This window comes from Channa argus, chromosome 8 (genome assembly GCF_033026475.1).
Source record: "Channa argus isolate prfri chromosome 8, Channa argus male v1.0, whole genome shotgun sequence".
NCBI classification, from domain to species: domain Eukaryota; kingdom Metazoa; phylum Chordata; class Actinopteri; order Anabantiformes; family Channidae; genus Channa; species Channa argus.
The window spans coordinates 3,314,175-3,337,840 of NC_090204.1; the positions used below are offsets into that span (position 1 = coordinate 3,314,175).

Consider the following 23,666-nt stretch of genomic DNA (forward strand, 5'->3'; position numbering starts at 1 on the left):
GGCCTTGCACAGATAATCAAGCATATTGCGCTTTCACACTTGTACATTGAATACACCTCTGGCTCCCTCGTGCGGACATTGCTTGTAACTACGCCCTCTTCCGTCGCAGCAATAACACGCACGTCATCAAAACCAGACACAGTAGAAGAAGAAACTAGCAGCAATAATGGTAAGATGTGGTTTTAATGTTGTGTGTTTGGGTCTATTTCACATTTTACGAAGTATCTTAAGATTAACTGTGGTACAGAATGACTCGGAGCTCACTGTGTTGCTGCAGCATGCTGTAGTTTGATGGCTGCTTGCGCAGCCTGAGTCGCGCTCCGCGTTTAACCCGCCGCTAGCGTTAACGTTAGCATGTCGTTGTGTTTTGTTTAGCTTTTCTACTCGTTTTTCAAGTCGCTGGTGGGAAAAGATGTGGTGGTGGAGCTCAAAAACGACTTGAGGTCAGTGCCTTTTGATTTAGCCTTGTAACTTTAATGTATATGTTATTGCCTTCGTTTCTGAGTTACAACAATGATGCTAGCTGTTGGGGTTAAGTTAAGTGATGGTAGCTAGTAAAGCTCAAAATTCACCAATTAAGTGGAAATACAATTAAATGAAACATAATACTGGGTGAAAATGACATAGATGGGAAAAATCTCTTCTCATCTATTTTGATGTAATTTTGTTTCTTGTATTACATTTTATGCTAACACTTTTTCAGCATTTGTGGAACACTTCATTCTGTTGACCAGGTAGGAAATCTAATTTATACACCTTCACATGGCCCAAAATCATTCAGCCTTTACGTTTTTCTATCTGCCCTCCCCGTTGTGACTTCTACTTTTCCGGCCTCACTCTGCTTGTGTATTTCAGTACCTGAACATCAAGCTCACAGACATCAGCGTCACAGATCCAGAGAAATATCCACACATGGTGAGTTCACCTTCTTTAGCTACTTATCATGTTTTCATGTTTCATCTTTTTGGCACATTAGTATCCGAATCGTTCTTTAACATTACAAAAAAAAAAAAAACACATGCTACGTAACATACATAGCATTTATCTTAACTGATTTTTTTTTCATGGCTTATCTCAGATTTTTCTTTTTTAGAGTTGCTCATAAAGACAAACTTAATTACAAATAAGTATAGACACACTTGCACATGTGTTTACTGCAAGTTCTCTCAAGGCTGCATGTGAAGATCTACAGAAAACTAGGCACTTAGCAGATGCAGTGGTTTCCATATGCCTGTTTCAGTTGGAATGTCTAGTCCATACTACTTTTCATATGTAGCATTGATATATAATTGACGAATAATATTTCTGGTATAATAATGCTTTATGGTCATTTCTTTATTTTGCCTTCATCAAATGTGCAGGCCAGGTTTGTAGCAGAGGAAAGGGAATGTTTATTCACTGGGTTTTATGGAAAGCAGAAAGATTGATTTTGTGATTATACACACTGAAAAAACAGAAACTTAAACCTGTAGTCAACACAGTATGACTGAAACATATATTTTACCCAAAGAATTACATTAAATGAAACATTGAAAAAAGACAAATATATGGACATTGTGTTTACAGCAACTGGTTAAAAAGTGAGTATTTTTGTTTGCTCCAGCTGTCTGTGAAAAATTGTTTCATCCGTGGATCTGTGGTCCGGTACGTTCAGCTACCTGCAGATGAAGTCGACACTCAGCTTCTGCAAGATGCTGCACGAAAAGAAGCAATGCAGCAGAAGCAGTAATTTACCTGCAGGGTGGGGTGTGATTCCGGTTGGGTGGTGGGGTGGATCTTTTGTGACAGATGATGAGTAGTTTAAGTTTTGTATTAAAGATGAAAAACACAGTTTGCAGCTGTAATTAAGCAGTATTGGTCATTAGGCTTTACTCTTTCAAAAATATAATTTCAATTCTGACATTACTATTAAATTACAAAACACTTATTGTTGGAACTTTTCTTACCTCTCAGACTGTATATGAAGCTTGGTTTGATACATCTCTTTTGTGTGAAAGCAATGGATCTATGTTCAATTTTGAGCCTATTAGAAGTTAATTTGTAATGTTTCTGTAGCATAACAAAAAACTGTTGCTTTAAATTCTTAAAGAAATATCACTGGGATTTTTTTTTTTATGCCACCTCAAAATTAAAACTATTTTATTTATATTTTGAGCAAGTTGTCATTTGTAAGTATTTTTCTAGAATTTATACAAATTATTTGTATAAAGTAAAATAAGTACAGTAACTAAGTATAAAGTTTGGGCCTTTTAACAGAAAAACTAATTATTGCAGTGAACTGTGATCATGGAAGAACCTATTTTATAAATGGCTGCATGTATTGGAAAGGTTAAAATCTATGGCGTTTTTGCAGCAGTCATCTAAACAAGAGTATTGAGATGGGTAAAAATCTGAGGGATAGTAGTGAGGACACGATGGCATGTTTAGAGATGTACCATAAAGCAGCTACCTTGTGGATATGAAGTATTAATACTGTACACAATAGAGAGGAACCGCTGGATTATGAGTGGGCTCTTAGTATTCGTGTAAAAAACACATTTCTCATGCAACCAGCAGTCCAGCTTAATGCTAGACTGTGCAACTATTGGGAATGAAGCCCACTTTTAACAGTGGTTCTACCAGACAAACCTCACTTTCTAGAACCTTTTGTGGTAATCAGTGTTACAGAACTTTACATAATTTTATTGTCATCACTTAGCACATTTACAAAGTACAATGAAACTCAGTCTCCACTTTAACGCATCCCCCGGGAAGAAAACATGCTTCACCCACTATCAGTGTTCAAATTGCCCACAGTTGAAACAGGTTATTTTCCAGCTATTTACTCTTAAACAATGTTTCGGGAAAGAAGCTGTGCCCCTATATATCCCACATCATTTCCTCACTTAAATGTGACAAAGTCATTCAATTCATAGAAATCCAATACCTTTATTTTACATTCATACACCTATAACATTGTACAATAATTTTAATGCAGTTAAAAAAGCCCAATCCAAAAACAAGTCCTGAAAATGTACAATTATGAATTTGCATGTTTTATGGTTCGTGACAAGCCTTTAAAAATATATATATACAGACACACAGACATACAATCACACAGGGATTTAGGACAAGTCGGATCCATGAGTTGTACCTTAACAGAGCTCCGTTGAATGTGGTGGTGGTGGGGGTGGTGGTGGGGGGGGGATTAGCACTGTTGCTGCTGGTTGGGGCTTTTCAGTTTGGAGCTTTATGTTCTTTCTGTGCCTGTGTGGGATTTCCCAGATACTCCAGTTTGCTCCAGTAGTCTTAAAACATACCGGTTCTAATAATTGACTCACTTGTCTGTCTCTATATGTGGCCCTATGTTAGACTAGTGGTGTCCAGGGTTGTCCTGCACCACTTGTCCAATGTTGGGGAGGAATTGGCTCCAGCTGCCCCTGTGACCCTCAAAGATAAACAGTATAGCTAATGGAGAGGAATTCAGTCACCCTAGAGAAAGGCACATTAAATACACAGTGTATGTACAAATAAAAACCGTAACACTTACACAACTTTACTGTAGGATCTAAAACAATGACCAAAAACTGTAAACCTTCACTTCTGAAAAACAAATTAACAAAGACAAAAGTCACATCTATACAAATACATTTGAAGCAAAATATTTTCTTGGTCATAACAAAGCAGTACCTTGAAATGCATTTCAACACTTAGATTGGCTCTGCCAGCAGAGAGCAATCCCACGGATATAATTACACAATATGTCACAATACTTTTGCAGTTGCCCACTTCATGTTTGCTGACAACCGGCAACAGCAAGGCAGTACCTCATGCATATCCGCAGACAGCAGCAGTCATCTGATATGTTTGACTAAGTCCAATTACAATGTCACGTTGACCCTTCCCATTCTCACAAATATGGCAACTTGATATGGTGCAACATGTACAGACAACTACATAAAAATGTATAGACAACTCTATACAGCCGCAAATCCCGTTATCTTAAAATATATGTACCACCCATCAATCAAAATGTTCAATACTTTCAGAAAAGTAAGTTCTCTGATATAAAATACTGTATTTCCAAAAAACAGACTGTTTACATTCCATCCTTCAAAATAAAGTTTTATATGCGTACCTTCAAAGCTTAGAAACACTTCCAACATACATATATATATATGTGTATGTATATATATATTTATATTTATTTATTTATGAAACAATAAAGTGACTAAGATGCCGTAGGTGGCTCTACGTTCACATGTAGTGGAAACCCGTTTAGAATGGCGTACACAGCCAATTTATTTGTCTAATGGACACAGTGTGGCACTACAATTTTGGATGATTGTACAAGTTGGGGTCTTTAAATGCCAAGGTCAAGATTGCCTCCATTAAAAAAGAAAAAGAAAAAGAAAATGTTTCCTTCCTTTAGCTCAGCATGCCTTTGTCAAGTCAGTGGGCATGTCAGCCGTGGACATACGGTATTGGACTTTTGTGTTAGTGATGGCGCCGTGCTTCTGTCGAAGATGCAACCGTAGCTGACTCTTGTGGCGGAAGTGCAAGTTGCATTTCTCACACTGAAAAGGAAAGTGGAGCAACATTATTTTATGACATTTTATTGCTTCATAGTATGTCAGACTTATAAAGTTATTGTTATGACTTTGTAACTTTAGTAAGAAGTGTTGCATAGTCCACCTACATGGTAGGGCTTTTCTCCTGTGTGTATGCGCAGGTGGCTCTTCAATGTCTGCAGGTGACGGAAGCGTGTTCCACAGATCTCACATGGATATGGCTTCTCACCCGTGTGGATCAACACATGGGCACGGAGATGAGCAACCTGAAACATGAACAACAACACATAATTAAAAATCAGCTGGAATCTCAAAGCCATGGATTTGAAAATCCTACTACAATAACGCACTGCTGGACACAGTGGATTGGAATCCATTATATAAGTGTACAAACACCCTTAGGAATGGTCCCCACTATAATTGTGGCTACTTTTGTTACACACACCCATAATTAGAGTCGAGTATTAGCGCTATTAGTCCATTCACAATAGAAAGGGAGAATGTTTTAAATAAGACCATATTCGGATTTGTATTCCAGGATGTTATTACCTGTACAAAACGAGCTCCACACGTCTCACATTTGTATGGCTTCTCTCCTGAGTGGATGCGAGTGTGAGTCTTGAGGTTAGCTGGTCTGTTAAACTGAGCACCACAGATATTACAGCGATACGGCTTCTCTCCTGAAAAGAACCAGACAAAGAAAACACTTTACAAAAAGAGGCAGACTTGAAAATGTAATGAATCCATTAGAACTAAGTGTGTTTTTTTTTTTTTCATTATTCTTTTTTACCTGTGTGGACTGTCTTGTGGCTGGCAAGATTGCCCTTGTAGCGGAAGGCAGCCTGGCAACGGTCACACTTGTATGGCTTGTCGCTGTGCACTTGAAGCATGTGCTGTTTCAGCGCTTCGTCTTCGGCAAACTTCAGGTCACATTCATTACAGAAGAACGTACCGTTTTCTGTCCAGGAGAAACCGTACAAGTTAACCTCTAAGTAGGGTGAATTAAATAACATATCATTTTTGATACGCATTTTCGCTGACATTTAAAATCTGTAATTAACTCACCACAACTGGAATCTGAGTATTCTGAGTGCAGTTCTGCCATATCTTCTGCTAAACGGGACCTGGTGGTGTTGGGACAAACGTCCGAGTGCTGCGGGGACTGAGAGCCACAGGATGAGCAGTTCAGACGGCTCAGGTAGTGCGGAGGGTGGCTGTCACCATTCCTTAGTGACCCCTCAAGTGCACTACAGGCAAAAAAAAAAATTGTTTTTAAACTTTAAATTACAAATTTAAAACAAGACTTCAGATCCAACATTAATATAAATTTCAAGTCAGATATTACAAATGCTTAAAGTCAAACATAATTCCAACTTAAAGTCGCTAATATTGTTCTGGTGTGAGTGTCCAAAATTCCAAAAATGTTTCTGTGAATCACTAGATTAACTAGGATTATAGGAAAAAATATATAGAACTTCATGTTAAAAAAAAAAAACATTGGTCATAAACTTCTTTCAGCGGAAATCCTATGTTTCCCGCAAATCCACTGAATGTGCCAAAACGTGTGAATCTTTTGAACAAAACATGCGTTAAAAAAAAAAAACCTTACCTGTTGATGATGTTGTTGAGACGACTAGCCTGTGGCACAGGTAGATACTCATTGTCATTGCTGCTCTTGCTTGTGGTTTGTGGGTCGAGATTCTCTGAGTCGCTGGGATGGAGGTAGGGTTGCAAGCCAAGGCGCTGAGGTGAACGCAGCCCGGAATCCCTCAGCTCCACTTCGTCTTCCTTAGTGCTTTGATTGAGCACAATGAACTTATACTTCTTCCAGTTGCGGGCTTTGGGGTCCTGCGTACCTTGCGGGGCTTGCGCTCCGTTGCCTTGGGACAGGCTTGCGTTCTTGCTACTGCTAGATTCTGTTGGGGAGTTGGGCTGGCAGTCAGATTTGAGGGGGCTCTGAGGGCTGCTCATGAGGCTCTTGCGTCCAGTGGAGGAGATTCCCAGTGGGTAGTGCTGATGGATAAGATCTTCCTCTGCCTGAGGAGCATGCTCTTTGCCAGAGTCTTTCTGGTGGTCGAGGTTCAACACAGGAAACGCACGCTTCCTCGTGCCGAGCACAACTGACTGTCCGACCCCCTCGTGGCTTTCCTTTCTTATCTCGTCGTCTCTCCCTATCTCCCTGGAAGTGTAGGTGTTGGAGTGAATAATGCTGGAGGAGCTAGTGCCAACAGCCCTGGTGTATTCTGCCCTGATGGCGTTGGCACTGTCATGTGGAGAACAATGCTTGTGGTGGATACTGCTCTTTGAGAGGTCAGCAAAAGCGTTTTTGGAATCAGCCAGCTTGCAGAGCGGGAAAGGGAATCCTGGCATGGGAAACTGCCCGTAGAGATGGTAGTTGCTGGGGGTGCTGACCCCGTTAAACATGTTGGAACCATAGGGTCTCCCATCCCTAAATGGAGCTATGCGGCTGTGCAAACTGTCAACAACATCGTGGGGTCTGTAAGCATGGACATCCTGAGGTAAAACTAGAGGACTGACCAAAAACTCATCTCTGGACAGCTTGGCAGCTGGGTCACTGTGAAAAAAAGGAGGAGAAGGTGAGATACATGCAGATGCTAATAATGGATTTATGCTAAATTGAAACAAATCCCTCTTCCACCAACCTGGATTTAATGAATCTGTGGCAGGTGTCCACAACATGGTCCATCTGCAAGTAGATGGCTGTGTTCATGATAGCCAAGATCAGACTTTCCTTTAGTGTGAGACGGGAGGTGTACATAAACTCCAACAGGATGGCAAAGCCCTCTGGGTCCACCTTTGGGTCCAGACTAATGGCATTAAGGTTGCACTTGTGGGAGTCAGTGAAGATAGTGTAAAACAGCCCACTGCAGTCACGAAAAATAAATACAGACAGAGCATACCAAGATCAGTCAATCCTTCTTCAAACAGCAGAAAAATTGGCTCATATAACTTGGCTTAAGAAAAGACACACACCTGCAAGCCATGAGAACGGTCTTGTGTGCACGAAACTGCTGTCTGTTAACCAAGATAGTGACATCTGTGAGAATATCTCTGCTACGCAGTCGATTCAGGTTGAGCAGAACATCACTTGCATGGCGTGTGAATTGTATGCAGCTGTCTGCTGCGCAAGCCATTTTGTCAAGTTCTGCAAAGAAACCAAACAAAAAAAGCAGGTTATTTCACAAACATTGTATTGAAAAGTTTATCTGACTCCACTTGCTGTGAGAAAGTGTTGGGGCATGAAGTACAGGTAATGTACATGTTCAGGACCGAACATTATTTAGGACCATGTATCAGGATGTCAGACTAAGCAAAACATGCAGGCGTTTCACCAGTAGGCGGCGCCATTTATTAAATAAACTGTCTAGACACTTTAAATTTCCACCTTTAGAATAATTTCTCTTCCCGTCGCTTTATTATGAACTACTGGTTAATATGACAAAATAATAATTCTATGGGAATAAAAAAAAAGGGTTTCGCATTTTAAATTGACTGAAACACACAGAATTATTCATGACATAAAAATAAAAGAGCAAATATACCTTAGAAATATAAAAAGGACTCTGTTGAACACTGACTCATTAATTAAAAATAGCACATATTTATTTTAAACTATTAAATGTCGTTGACATTTAAAAGCCACTGGCAGCTCTGTCCATGCCTGACTTGCACGTAAGGGAGAAAAGTTCAGTCTGGCTTTGCCTCCTGCACGCTGCCATCGGATTTTCTAACATTTTATTATGATCAGACATAAACAATAAGGAAATTATTTTCGCAAATTTCTGCAGAAAACATTTGTTGCACAAATAACAAGCGCCGGACGTCCTCGCGATTATTGAATCAAAAGTACAACAAAATAAAAAGGATCAAGTTGACAACAGTTTTCTTTGTTTGCTGTGATAAGAGACCCATGACAGTGTAGCAGCGCTCTCTATTTGATTTCCTCTGCAAATATGCCCCTGATGCATGAGCAGGTCATTTTATAGGAGCGAAAATTGATATTTAATAAAGTCAAGACACTATTGGACTCATAGCGCGCGCGCAGATTAATAGCAGCATGTTTCAAAGAGAGAAGTGAAGCAGAAACAGCCTGAACACACACTGATCACAGAATGATGAGCCACCACTGTAAACACAACTGAGCACCTTTTCGGATGAACCTTCGCTTCGTCTGCTTTATTCGCATCTTTAGCCTAAAGTGAAACAGCAGCACATCTTTATGATTTTTCAGCTCAAATCGAAAATCGCTCGACTAATATACACATGGTTCGTGCGTGTGCTGTGATTGTAACATTTCCTGAGTGTAAACAGTGTCTAACTGGCACTCGCTGTCCGTCACAGACCTCATGAGGCAACACTTGACAGAAAGCTGAAGCCAACTCCGTGCACATTTGAGCGAAACCTTTTCAACTTGGTGCAGCTGTCATGCAGCGCACTGTCACAGTGGAAACATTACAGAAGAGTTGGTGCGACGACGTGTCCTGTAGCTTCTACACCGCGGAAATACACACACACACACACACACACACTAATATTTCCGCTACTGTGTTACGGTAACAGCAGCGCTTCTTCAGCGCAGCCCTTTGCGCTCCATTAGAGCAAATTACCATCGGTGCGACCGCGGAGCAACAATCTCTGAACCACGCGGCCATGCTGCCAGCAAACTTGGTCTGACAGCTCGCGGGAGCGCCGCCACACCGCGCTGACACTTGAACGGACAAAGTAGCTTTAAATCAGAGCGCAATTTTCAGCCGAGGCTGCTGACACAGTCCCAAACACACACACACATACGAACACACACAAGTACATCCGCCCGAGCACCGTGCGCTACAGCCCGGGCATCTTCGCTGCAGTCGCCTATAACCCGAGCGTTATTACAGCTTTACAAGAGTCGGTGTCAGGGCTGTGTGTGTGTGTGTGTGTGTAGGTGGCAGCTAAAGCGGAGCTTGGCTGCCGTCTGACCCCCACTACTTCCAGGCGAGCAGCGGCAACAGCGCAGCGCCGACACAGATGAGCTGTCAGCGGAGCGGTGCACCGCCTGTCACTACAGGCGCCCCTCCAGACTTCCGAGCTCCCTGCTCACAAGTGCCAGCCAACACAGCCACATACCAAACACTTTAACGGCACAAACGGACAAATAACTACAACTATAACATGAGCAATACACAGTAGATAATAAGTTCGCGCCAAATTAGATGAAAAAATGAATTTAAAAAAATCACCTGGTAGCGCTTTCCTAGAAACTTCTTGCATCACCACTTCTAAGAACCCCAGTTCTAAGAATCAGACGAGCACAATTCTCGGAATTTGAGCCCGAGACCGTACCACTTTACCGGGGCAGGGGAGAGACGTGTTTCCCCCCCTGTGCTGAAAACCGTTTATTTCCAAAGCTGTTATTCTAACACGTCGTACGCACAGTGCTTTTCCTAGTAAACACAGCCCAAGTCCAGTGTTCGAACGAGTACAAAAACAGGTATAAGTGTATAAAATAATGCAGGAAATGGTTTAAATAGGATGGAAATCCCCCCCCTGCTTTTGGTTGAATCCACACTCACAGGACGTCGAGCCGGCGACGTCACCAGTCGCTCAAAGCCAGCCCCCGAAATTCTCAGAACTAATTTATATTCCATGACTTAAGCGATAGATCGTTTCGCTGCCGCTCGTCGCATTTAACACACAGGTCCTACATGTACAGCACACAGACCGAGCTCTTAATTAGCCCATGCGGACAGGTCGCAGTGACAGGCTCGCTGTTCTTCTTCTAGGTCTTCTTCTTCTTCTTCTTCTTCTTTAACCCAGAATTCATTCTTAGTCAGATTTCCTCCAGGTTTGCTGACTTCATAGATGGAGAACGCTGCGAGTCGCCGTCGGGGTTCGCTGCTAAAGGAAATAGATGAATTCTCCACAGGTCGACCGGCAGGCGAGCGTGTTTCGTGTGGATGTGTTTGTTAACGCGGTTTATGGTAGAACAGGCACTTTGTCAGGGTTTAGAGTGTGACTTTTTAAAAAAATATATATATATTTTTATTTCTGTCTGCGGACGTTAACTGGTCACACAGCGGTGGTCCAGCTGCTGTTGCTGCTATTCGTTCAACTGTTCGCTTCGTGGCAGACAGTGGGGGAAACAGATTGAATCCTATAGTTGCAGATGCGATGTGCAAGTGTGTCAACTTGTTGCATGAGAGCGAGCTCATTAGAATCAGTTTAAAAGCAGCGGAGGCACCGTGCGAGGAATCTTTGCTCTAATTCAAACCCAGGGACGTGTCTTAATAAATGATATTAATATTTCAAATGCTATTAGATTTGTGAATTGTATTGTGAAGACCATGTTTTATGATTTCTGGAGTTTTTTTTTTTAAATTATATGTCTTGCCTTTGAAAATGGTTTCTTTTTCCTGAAAAAATGGTTTCATAGGGATATCTGTAATTAATTTAGCTGCAGACTGCCTGTGAACTTGTTTATGTCAGTGAATGTGCACACTTACAACAACTCATTGTTATGCAACGTGAAAGATTCCTGGAAAATTAATTGAATGCATTGCTGCGATCTTTTCTTTTCTTTCTTTTTTTTTTTTTTTTTTTTGCTGTCCTCCTTGCATTTAATACAAAGCGTGTGTACTCTCTGTTGCATCATTTCTCAGAGTTGGGAAGAATAAACTAAAGTCCTTCTGTTCTTCAGCGTGCTAGTATTATGTTTTACTTCATGTCCACTTTTAATGTGAACCTTCTCTCCAGCCAGGGTTTTGCATGAAATGATGCTTAGCTGCGTAGCTGGTTTCATCTGAGAACTCAGATGAAACCATCTGTGAATTCACACATATTTCACCAGTTTGTAGGTGGGTTATGATTTATGGTTAGGGGTTGTCTATGACTGCTTCTGAAAAGTTGTATTAATTTCATCAGTTGTGGGGACACATTTACTGTCAGTGACTCACCTTGGAAACTTTGTTTATGGTGATTCCAAACCACGGCTTCCCCATCTTTCCGTATGCCGTTCACTCCTTGGCACAGGAGGAGCATTTGCTGGGCTGAAAAAAATGCAAGTAATAAAATGAATTATAAAATAGATTAGGCAAGAATAAACATTGAAAGTGTTACGTAATAAAACTGTCGTTTAACAATCCCTACTTTTAAAATTAGTAAATATTTGGGGATTGACTTGTTTTGGATTAGTTAGGCCTGAATAATGATCATGTGCTGGTGCAGTATCAGCCAGATATTTAAATAATAATTCTGATATTCATTTAATTGTAAAGATCAGTAGTTGTATCAACAACGATTAAAAATCATGAGCTCTATTATTAACAATAATTATGTTAATAACTAATGAACAACACATTCCATGTAGAAAAGCTCATTGGGACTTAAAATACCCTGCTCCTTCTACTCATATCAATCTTTATATATTTTTACAGACTCTTTTAAAATGATCTTTTACGGTGTAAAGCTTCAGTTTTGACAGTGGTCAAGATAAACAGAAAGGTGTAAAATATGTGTTTTTATGTACAGTTAGTTGCACCTTGAGCAACCTAAAAACATGTTTTTAATCTTCCACAAGACACTTTTTGATCATTTTAAAGTCAGACTAAGGGAAAGAAATATTTGATCTGACTGTCATTACACAATAATGATTAAATGCTGATTAACTGACACAGAGCCAGTCAACTTCAACTTCATTCACTGACTGTGTATCCAAATAAAAATATTGTAAATCAAATTCAGCTCCTGCTTTTTTTTTTTTTTTTTTTTTTTAACTCTTGGTGTGATGACACACTCGACTGTAATGGAAACGACATTTCCCTGTGGATTGCCCGAGCATCCACCCATCTGGATCCAGCATCCCACTAAAAACACTCCAGGTGTTCACAAACCTTTGGGGAGGGATAAAAAAAAAGTCTCCAAAATAATTAAGACACGCACTTTTACAGCAATCTCCAATTCAGCACTGCCAAATAAAGACTATCTTGAGCTCCAAACAAAGAGCAGCGTCAACTTTATTTCAATCCACTTGGGGGATGTTTAAGGCGCTCCAGCACAGTTATGCATAATGCACGGCCATAAACCATCCAGGAGTTAGGAGAGAGATGTGTAATTTACCAAGGCCCCATGCTGTGCCCAGCTATAGAAGGATGAGATAATTACTGCAAATCCTTGGCAAACTTTTACTCAACCAATTCCTAGCAAAAATAAATGACCCACTTACAGAGGACAGAGAAGGAGCGCTGGGTAGCTGATCAATATGGCCCAGTCCAAACTGATCGTGGCAACATTGTCATAATATGGCCGGCGTACTGATTAATCCTTGATCTCCATTCAGGCCGTATGATTAAACACCGGGTTGTGACGTGAGGGTCTCGGACTCTTTGTGCGAGTGGCACACTGTTCAAAAACAATCCGAGCACAAAAGCCGGTTGTGACAGTGATTCAACCCTGCCCGGCCAGTAACAGCTGCACATTAAGAAAAACTCTTGTACACTTCTGACACAGTGTGAAACATCTCTAAGCCGTATCATTGCCTACACTTGGTGCATGATAGGTCATTGAATAGAAATGCCCACTGACAAAAGCCTGAGGCCCGGAGGTTGCCTCACTTTTTTTTTTCATAAACTGCACACTTTTGTCTCGTTTCACAGCAAATTTCTGCCAACTTCAGTGTTCATTGTCAGCAAAGATGTGAGTGTGGAGTTTTGTTCTGAGAGGCATGATGCAACCAAGCTGTAACACCAAACAGATAATGCTGTTAGCTACAGAGGTCTTTTTAGTTCCTTTCTTTAAAAGAATTTCTTTTTATATTGTTAAGTTTCACTTTTTTAACTCCATGCATCCCAGAAGTATTTTTTTTTTCCCAGCTTTTGTCCACAATAAAAGTTGCTTTTAATCCCACACCGCCACAACTGCAGGTCTGAATTGTGTCATTGCTGCAGTGTGTCATTAAAAGCACATGTTCTCTTAGTCTTATTGCATGTATTTATACATTTTCCTTGATCATCAATTCACAGAGATCGCTGAAAACGTACAGTGTGACATAATTTATAATGTCTGTTAAAGAACATGAGGTGTGATAAATAGATGCAGTGAAAAACTGACTGATTCAACTTCAAAAGATTTTCTGAACAGGTAAAGATGAGAGCACTTTGCTTGGAAGCTCGCCTCTTGCTTTTTTATAATTAACAGACAAACACGGAAGTCATATTGTGTCTTGAAATCATGTCTGTTTGTAACAGTGCTCCTGTGTGTCTCTGCACTTACACACTCCGGGTTGAAAGTTTGCTTTCATTCTATCTGACAAGGTGAAACACACACACACACACACACACACACAGGGAAATTACCAGCAGAGATTCAGGGGTTCACACATCTCTAAAAGTGTCCCTTTATTATATGCGCTGCTGTTATTCTAATCTTGGATGTGATCATTTTGGCAATGCAGTCTCTTCGGGGGATTTCAGAAGGTTGTGTAATCTAAAGTTATGCATTTTAGAGTATAGCAACATCAAAACCCCGTGTTTCAGCACTAGTGGCTGATAATAAGGCTAATCATACATATAAAAGCTTTATTAATGATCATTTTATTCTGCAGTTTCAGTAATATTACAAAACACACACACTCAGGCAAAAAAACTTGGAGTTTAGTTTGTGCAATGTGTCTGTGTGGATAACCTTGAGTTCACCAGATTGCCTGTGCAAGCTACATGCTAAGGTTATAGTCGGAGCACAGGCGCGTTAGTGGGCTAGAATTCCAATTTAGTCAAATCAAAGCATGTAGATTCAGGACTTTCTCAAGGCTGGCTGAGAGGAGCCAGGAATGTAGCCTGCAGAGTCCAGCCTGATGGAATTTTCCAGGCAAACCAGAAACAGTCCCTTGCCAGTGTGCCATCTGCTGGATGAGGGGTCAGCTGCTCCCACTAAACGGGAGCATATACAGTAAATTAGAAACGTGCACTGTTAGCTACCCTCCTTACAAATCTACTCAATCGGAGTGTTTCCTCTGTTTTGCTCTGTTCTGTCTCATGCCCTGGGCTGCAAAATATAGGAGTTCCAAGAGCGCACGAGGAGGAGCTGTGAAATATGGGACAACTTCTGCACAGATTAGATTCAAAGCCTTGTTACGTGCTTCTCTACATGCATTCAGTTTGGTATTTTAACAGAGGTATCCAGTCTCTGACACGGAGCTTTAGCAGAGGAATTCAAATGGTAAACAAGTGGGTCTTATTTCTTTGCACCACCCTCAATAATGATCCAATAAAAATCGTCTGTTTCAATCAACCCCCTTTCCTGCTCTGCGTACTCCTGTTCACTGCACTGCAGTGATTCCCAAACAGATATTTTATTGTAGTTAGTTGAAATAGTTAGCGTAAAGTAATATATCATAAATTGTTAGCTGAGAGATTAACAGGTGGACATTTGAAATCAGAAGCAATACACACAAAGCTGCTGAAAGAACTTGAGTCAAAGGAAGTGCTAGTAGTAGGAATACAAACTTGAACAAACTAAGCTAAAAATTGAAAGAAGAATTATATTCATATTTTAAGAATGTATTACAGTTCATCTGGATCCATAACAAAACTGAGATTGATGGAAGGAATATATTAGTTCAGAGACGTTTTGGACAAAAAACTAAACTGATAGGGATCTAGTTCTGTGCAGTACAAGCTGTCTCTGTAAAATGTCTGCTTATCAGAGGTGGTAGAAATACAAGAAATCAATTCTCAGATAACAGTGCAAGTACTTGCTTTAAAAAAAAAAACTTTATTATAAGCAGAAATAGCACTTCCAATTTTTTCAAGCCAAAGTAAAATTCACTTTACAATTACAAAAGTTTATTAATGATTATGGATTTTAAAGAGTATTGAATTTAATGGTGTTGATGACATAAATGTGCAAGTCCAGATTTGTTTTTTAAAGGTGAAAATTATGGCAGAATTCGGGAGAATTTATAGTGGTTAATTTAAAAAATATGGGTCAAAGATCCCTGTTACTATAGCAACTTGATGTGGAACAAAAATGGCACAGCTTGTAAAGGTGGAGCTGGTGTTAACCACTCTATGTACTGGCATTAATCAATACTAATCCATCATTTTAAAGAAAAATAAGAATTGATAACTGCGATATGTAACTAAAACTAAAATACATGTAGAGGAGCAAAAGTGAAAGTAACATAATGAAAATACTCCAGTACAGCACAAGTACCTGAACACTTTACTTCAGTGCAGTTGTGTAAATGTACTGTCTTGCCAACTCTGCTGCTGAGCTGCATAAACATGTTCTTCAGCATATGTGTTTCACACTGTGACAGAACAGAACTGGGACATTGTCCAGCTCTTTGTTGACAAAGCAAAACAACACAAACAGGCTTTTTTTATTTCTAGAAACAACATCCGCTGATTTAAAGAGTCTCAAATTACCAGTGTGCAAACATAAACAGCATGTCCTGTGAAAACAGTGTGTGCAAACTGTGAAGGTTTAATTTCAAGCTTGTCTGTTGCACTGTTTAAACAGTAGACGTATCATTCCACTGTATTTACACTGTTCCCTGCGTGGATGACCAATGCTAAACCTGACGGAATTATTGTGTATTGTGCACAGCACTGATTGCTCGCTGTACAATGAATTTAAAATGTTTGTCATGCACATTATCGGTAAAACTGCAGAGAAGTGCTGTGTGCAAACAGGGAAGCACAAATGCTTTTTTTCACATAATCAGAGTTTGTAGAAATTCACCCCGCACAGACACAGCAGTGTTATGTTATTGGGAACTCAGCTCTCATGTCATTCCCTCTGTTAACTGTTGCAGCTCTCTAGCTTTTTTCCCCTGCACTCTGTCATGCTGTGGCCCAATTTTGCTTTTAGCTATATCAAATTCTCCCATGTTACATTGCTCCCACCGCCAGGTCAAAGTAGCTGCTTGCATCTAAAGCCAATTGCTGATACTGGTCTACAGTGCTGGTTAAACAGGAACTACACACACCTAGCTCCAGGCCACGGTTCAACAAGAACGGCACACAAGCAGAGCATTTAACGCATCCACCAGCTTAGATGTGTGTCTCCGTTTGGTTTTGTGTTAGAAAACCCCTTAAATATGAATGTAATCGTTGGTACACCAATGTTAAATCCCTTAATAAACGTATCCTTACATAAATATGAGACATAAGTGCAGCACAAGTGTTAAACTGTTGTCCAAAATGCTCCAAAATATGATCTTTCTTAATTGAGTTTATAAGAGAGATCCTGATATTTTCATCTGCATCAAATGTTGACATCCTACATAGATATATAGGTGTATTTTTTATGTCAGTTTTTTTTCCTCTGGCCAAAGCAGTAAATGGATTTAAATCCAACATGGTAACATGGGATTGGCGAGGATGAAAGCAATCCCACCAAGCCCCAAGTCAACCGCTTTACTGCCCCCCCCCCCAAAAAAACCCTTCAAACTCTGGTACTGACATGGAAGACGAGTTAATTCCAGCATGTTTATCTTTTTTTTTGTAAAATGTTAAGAAATATGTGGGCATTAAAATGCTGTTTTGCTTAAAATATATCAACATTCAAACTGAATTTCTTCTGAAAGAAGAACTGTTATTTCAATTAATACATAAAGCCAGACAGTGCTTTATTGTTCTTCTGAATTCTGGAAAACCTCCCACTCCATATGTTTGCTAGAAACAGATCAACTCAAATAACCATGAGGCCTCATGAATGTGCATTTATGCAAGTCTAAAAGAAATTACCATATTTTTGATCACATTTGATTTTATTCTTACAAACCTATTGTGCTAGAAAGCTAGTGAAATCCTCAGTGCGTTCATTAAAAAGTATATCTGAAGCCCAGGAAATGCCAGGTGGAAGTGGTGATGCGAGAGAGCAGAGTGACACCTCCTGTGCTCGAAATGCTCACTTCATCGTTATCTGTTCTACATCACACAGACACTCTCGATTTCTGCTGCACTTTGAAAAATGTTGGGCTTTGCATGCATTGTACTACGAGCCATTCGTGATAGTATCACATGTGAATTTAGGGGAAAAAAAAAAAAACTACAAACAAAAGATTGCAGTGCGTTATAGTGAGCTGCTGATTAAAACTTTTTTTTACATCTTAAAGAGGCTTTTGTTGCTAAGAAGTTGTTGTTTTTTTCTGACACAGGTTTAGCTGAAGCACTAACCTTTGTTTTCAGTGTCCTTCATGCACAGGTGAAAATATTCTTGAACATGACAATCAAAAGTGAATCAAAAAGCTCTCTCAAATCACACAGATGGTATCATGTCTCATGTTAAATGTCTATTTAAATGTTTTTACATACCACAGATAAACCCATGAGGACATCATTTATTATGTTCGGTACTCCCATTTGCTTATCAGATGTCAGTTGTTCTTATCACGGCCCGTTTATACTTTATTGTTTGTTGATGCTGAGACTGAGCAAGTGATTCAACAGTATACTGATTTGATCTCTGATATTAGAACAATAATAAAAGTGGTATGAAAATATATATGAAAATATATAGATTTATCATTATAATGCAGGTGTCAAAGAGCTAGTGCTCCTGGCCTTTGCATGTAGCTGGCGGAAGAGTGTGTTTGGCTGTCACTCATCCTGTCGGCATGTTCCTGCTGTTTGTGATTGACTTTGGCAATTGATTTCTTTTGCTGTATTTGTTATTACATGCAGCTTTCCAGTAGCAACAACAACAACAACAAAAAAATAATTCTTGGATGTGCCTAAATTATATAAATCAATGGAATGCTACATTTTTAATTCCGATTTTGATGCACTTTATAACTAAGCTTTCTCTCCTTATACTATTAATGTGCATAAATGTAATACAGCACAGCCAAAAGTCGAAATAATTTCAAGTTTCAGAATCTGTTCTCTGCTGTTATCTTAACTTGCACAGGTGTTGCAAAACAGAAGAAAGACGTCTCACCTTTTTTCTGTTGGAAGGAGTGAGGCATGATGGGATCTGTAGTGGGAATCAGGAGGTAGTGCTAAACCCAGTTCTGGAAGCGAAGGGCCCTTCTCTGCAGTTCCAAAAGTCTTTTCGGTAGTGAAGTGTCGCTGAGATAAATCGACTACTTGACCGCAGTAAGATCGGGAGCCGACCACAGCTTTATGTGTCTGGCAGGTAGCTAGGTGATCCAGCATGAAGAGTGTGACTGGTGTCCAAGCCTCTCCTCTGAGTGGCAGCTAAAGCTCACAGGGATGAAGCTGTCCTCAGTGCAGACGGGTACCAAATCTGTGTCTTGCATTGGCAGAGCAGCTCTGGTGAAGCCTCGTGTCTGTTGTTGTTGTTGAGCAGGACAGCAACGCTTCTGGAAAGGCGGGCACAGCAGCAGGGCTGAAGTGAGTCAAGTCGACTGAGCACGCTTCATGTCAGTGAAAACGGTCCACAGGGCATCTCTGGCTCTCTGAGCTGATAGGCCGCCTGCACTCTAGCGTTCATTGATTGTAGCACTCAGTCGCTCCAGTTTTCCACAAATGCTAAAACCGTGGGGCAGGCTGAGTTTTGGAAGAAAAAAAAGATTAAACAGGCTGTAAAATAATCCCAGTTTTTCTATATATAATTCATTTGAACGAAGAGACTGAAATCCCATTAAGCCACAGGAGCACAAACCACAGACTAGCAGTGCCTTTAACATGGAGGAACTCTTGGAGCTCAGGCCATCTGCCAGATCAGAGTTTTTCATATACGGCAATGACACATTGTTTTATAAACAGAGCTTTTATACAACAAACATTTCAGTGTCCTAGAGCATTAATCTACCTAAGCTTATCTCAATCCATGGAACTAGATATTGCTCTTTATAACTTGTCGGATGGAGGGGGTGTTATTACATCACACCAGCTGTCACTTCAACCTGGCACAGCCAATAGGAAGGTCGGTAATGTGGCTGCTGGTCAGAAAATTAGGGAGGAAAATCCTGAAAACAGTAAAGCAATCCCGATATCACATTTCAAAAACTTGTTTCAATTCAGCAAGTGAAAATAGGCTGGATGAAAATGTCCTCATTTTTATTTTTGGGTTGCAAAAGCAAAACACTTTGCCAGTGATGGAGCACCTTTCTGCACACGGACGTATAGTGTTAGTGTAGAAGGCAGTTTCCTGAATGCACGCGCATCCCGTGTATTATAATACTTGACACCTGATGTTAAATTGAGATTAAATGAACACACATGTTTTCTGTGCAGATAAGCTCACCTCGGATGGGAAGAACCCCCAAAGCGCTCACTGCTGAAAGTGTTGCATGCTGCCCGGCCTCACTGTGTCTGAATCAGACACTGTGTAAGTGCTGTCATCATTATAGAAAAATAAGAAAGATGCATCAGCCATCAGCAAGACCTCAAATTGAGAGGAAAATGAGATATATATGTGGGTGTTTGACAGATCTGTCCATGTACAGTATGTTCATCACAGCCATGGGATAATGCATTGGATGAGTGGACTAATATTCAGCCAATCCTACTAAAGCCAAATTAGTCCAACACATTTCCATCATATTTCAGAATAAAGCAGTGCTAACAATCTGAGCTCTTGGGATGCTGACGGCAAATGACCGGTGAGCCATCAGATCCCTGTGATCCAGGGATAAACTTCACTTGAAGCAGCTTAAACCTCTGAACTGACACACAAATGAAAGCCAACAACAGGTCACGCTGCCTCAGAGGAAAACTTTGATTATCATATTGTCCTTTTGCTGGCACTGCCACAGTGAAGCAAGAAGAACCTGAACTCTGCCAAAGAGAAATAACAATAAAGAATTCAATAATGACCACAGTCCAAGTTGTTAACCGCCCCCCACCCCACCCCACATGTGAGGGTTATAAGAGGATGGCTTCCGTAGAGCGGCGTATGAGTGACCTTAATCATCCGAGGGATATTTGGGTTTTATTTGGCAGCGATGTGATGCATGTGGTCATCACTGTGTTCAACTGGCAGGCATAAAAAATGAGAGGGGGGCAAGGTCGGTTTGCAAAATGTAATCCATATCATCCCGTTACAGAGGCTGCGCTGCTGTTGGCCCCAGGCCAAACAGCGTCAAACACATTTTGATGTTGATAATGATGTTGGATTATACTGTCATCTGATGTAATTTCGGCCTGCATCAAATTAACAAAAGAGGGATCAAGCAAATTCTTTAAAAGGGACCATTTTTCATGGCAACCTTCTAGATGCAAACTGGATTTGATTTCATGAAGCGTTTATTTTTGCTGTTTTAAAGTCCAGACAAATTTCATATTTCTAGCTCTGCCCTTCCCTTGGAAATATAAAATCAGCGATTCTCACTCACTGCAGCATGCCTTGCAGTAATTCATAACGGTAGGGTCTCAAAAAAATATCTGGAAGTTAAAAACAGTGACCCTGCACAGGGTCTCCAGAAGAATTTCACACCCACCTTCTTCTACAAGAAAAAAACATTTAATTAAATGTAGCCCAGGGAACATATGACAATTTGTGGATTATTAATCAATCAAATGTCACATGAATTGTTCTCAAAATGCATTGATATGAAATCACAGAGCTCACATAAACAACCTGCTACTGTATATTGCATTGGCGCAGTTTCCTGGAACATTCCCAGGTCATTTGTGTGTACGATAACCTTTTTGAAGCAGTCTACTGCAGGTAATTATCACATCAGTGAAGGATAACTCTTGCATGTCATTTTCACTTACCTGCTATCATGCAGATCTGTAATCTAGCTCCACTACTAGTCTTTGTTGTGCCACCATGGAGCTCCCCGGTATCCATGGCGGCTGCTATCAGCTCTAATAAAGGTCACAAGTGCCTAATCTTGTGCTTTGCATTAGCTGGCATTTATAGAGTGAAGAGAAGATGTAGGGAGAGAAACACAGGCTACACATAGCAGATGATTCAAAGTGACAGGTTTGTCGTAAACACTCTCGGTTTGTCTTTCTTCAGTGCAAGCACTAAAAAAATGATCTTTGAATCAGGAATAAAATCTGTCAGGTGTGATTTAATGCAGAATTCTTGGAGAAAAAAAAGAAAAAAAAAGACATCTATTAAAAGTTGATACCTTCCAGAACAAAGTAAGTTCAAATACAGAAGGTTCAAAGGGTGTGTACTGTATGTTCTTCTAGACAATTGTAGGGAGTCATTCATGTCATAAAGAATATCCACACACACTGCTACAGTGAAAAGACACTGACATCAAGTGCATGGCTGTAGAGCGCCATAGATATGAGTCCTGAAACCTGGAAACCAGTTTGCATTTTAGTTCCTCGGGTTCCATTTTAGTTAAATGCCTAAAATAAGGTCCGTGTCAACACAAGGTCAGGAGATTTTCACGTTTTATTCTATCTATAGTTTAGTAGTGATTTTGTTCTATTCACTACACTCGGGGCCGTGCTGTCACAGCTTAATTTGGTGTGGCATGGCAATTTATGTCATGTTAGCAAACTGCTACTACTGTTTAAAGATCATTACTGTAATGATCATCACTGAGCCTGTTTGTTCTCTTTGAGCATTTTTTTGTTTTGTTTTTTAATTTGTAGAGCTATGCTCCAAATTTTGACTCGTTGTGGAGAAATGCTGTTGGCAAGTCATACACCTTTTTACCGTAATTTTACTTGGACTTGAAAATATATTTAAGTATTTAACTTTGCTGCACTGTTATGTTGTTTTTGTTACTTGGTAAAAATAAAAAAAATTTAAAAAGAGTATGCACAAGGAAATGATGAGATCTCCTGCGCTAAGACAGCAATCAGGTTCCTGGCAGTAAACATAAAATAGTCTGCCCCATGAAGTGACTTGGAGTAGGTCCTGACCTGTCCAGTAGGCCAGAGCTGGGGTTTAGCCTAATGACATCTGTCTGCAATCCTGCAAATATACAAGTGCTATACATGTAGATAATGGACAGCCGGACTGATTAACTAGAGTAAAGCACAAGTAAAATAAATGCAGACCTACATGAATTTGTATTCAAGTCACGTATAGATGAGACTGAAGATAAACACGAAGAAGGGAGGAATTTAACAAGTCCTAAGAGGTGGCAGCTGCACCAACCTATGCAGATAAGTTAACTGTAGCCACTGATCTTTCATAGTTCTCTGTAGTAATAGTCAGGGGTTTAGCTAATGTTGGTTCACAGGGTGCTGGAAGCAAATTGCAAAATGTTTTGTGTTTGTGCAAACCTGATGGTCTGGCATACACTAGCTCACTAACAAGCTTAAACTACAACCAGAGACCATTCTGGTTCATTAATGCTGTGTTTTTTGTTTTTTTTTTATCTCAGGCCTGATGAAGGATGTGCTGCTGTGTATAAGTATAAATGATGGGAATCACTGTTTTATTACAATATCCTGTTATACTTTGTTATAACTTGTGACGTTATTAGTGAGTAGCTTAAAGGAGCAAAAGGAGTAAAGTTATCATTTGTATACTGAAGATGCAATGGGACAAAAATATGTCAGCTGAGAGGTGACATGACAATGTCTTATTCCAGTTAAATACCATGTTCATGTTTTCATTTGTAATCTAACCAAGTACTCAAATACTTGTACTCAGTCCAAGAAAAAGTAGTACCAAGAAATTCCTAGCCTCAGACTATGGAGCTACGACAGACCATTTGCAGTAACTGATTTTCATACTAGGAAACCCTACTGGCCTCCCTGGCATTGTTGGAAATATTATAAAACTAAACCTTTCCAACTGAACTTTTTTTTGTTTTGTTTTTTGTTATTGACACCATGCCATGTAAAATAGGCCCTAATGGCTGCATGTGTGTCCAGGTTTTTTGGTCAATAACATCCACCCGGCAAAGTGCTTAACTACTTTGTTGTTGCTGAGGAACAGAGCAAACTCAATCAATTTACCTCAAAGGTAAGAAAGTTGATATTATTCATTGAAAAAAATAAATGTCATGTTAAATGGCAAACTCAAATAAATAAAAAAATAAATAAATTTCAGGATACAACTCTAAATCCTCCTGCTTTAAAAAAAAAAAAAACGCTTCAAATGTGCAGCATGAAGCACACAAGCATAGATCAATTATGCTAAAACCTTTGCTGCAGGCAGAGATTGTCTCTGTCTACCATTTTAATACACATTTACATGCTAAAACATAAGAATTAAAATTCA

The 23,666-nt window shown here is 40.0% G+C and overlaps 2 protein-coding genes across 3 annotated transcripts; one reads left to right on the forward strand and one right to left on the reverse strand.

The window, feature by feature from the left end:
- The first annotated feature begins 32 nt into the window (after positions 1–32).
- Positions 33–2,146, forward strand: smx5. The gene is made up of 5 exons (XM_067513818.1): positions 33–169; positions 376–443; positions 704–734; positions 856–915; positions 1,604–2,146. Exons 1-5 carry the CDS (start codon positions 167–169, stop codon positions 1,727–1,729), a joined length of 288 nt encoding a protein of 95 aa, XP_067369919.1. The 5' UTR covers positions 33–166; the 3' UTR covers positions 1,730–2,146.
- Positions 2,147–4,397: 2,251 nt separating this feature from the next.
- bcl6aa (BCL6A transcription repressor a) lies at positions 4,398–11,585 on the reverse strand. 2 transcript variants are annotated; one of them, XM_067513816.1, is made up of 9 exons: positions 11,507–11,585; positions 7,545–7,716; positions 7,214–7,435; positions 6,160–7,125; positions 5,616–5,797; positions 5,341–5,508; positions 5,100–5,230; positions 4,679–4,816; positions 4,398–4,556 (listed from the first exon to the last, which is right to left on the reverse strand). In XM_067513816.1, exons 2-9 carry the CDS (start codon positions 7,703–7,705, stop codon positions 4,413–4,415), a joined length of 2,112 nt encoding a protein of 703 aa, XP_067369917.1. In that variant the 5' UTR covers positions 7,706–7,716; positions 11,507–11,585; the 3' UTR covers positions 4,398–4,412. The 2 variants fall into 2 exon arrangements, with proteins under 2 accessions (XP_067369917.1, XP_067369918.1); XM_067513817.1 differs by lacking the exon at positions 11,507–11,585 and adding an exon at positions 9,794–10,340.
- Between the last annotated feature and the right edge of the window lie 12,081 nt (positions 11,586–23,666).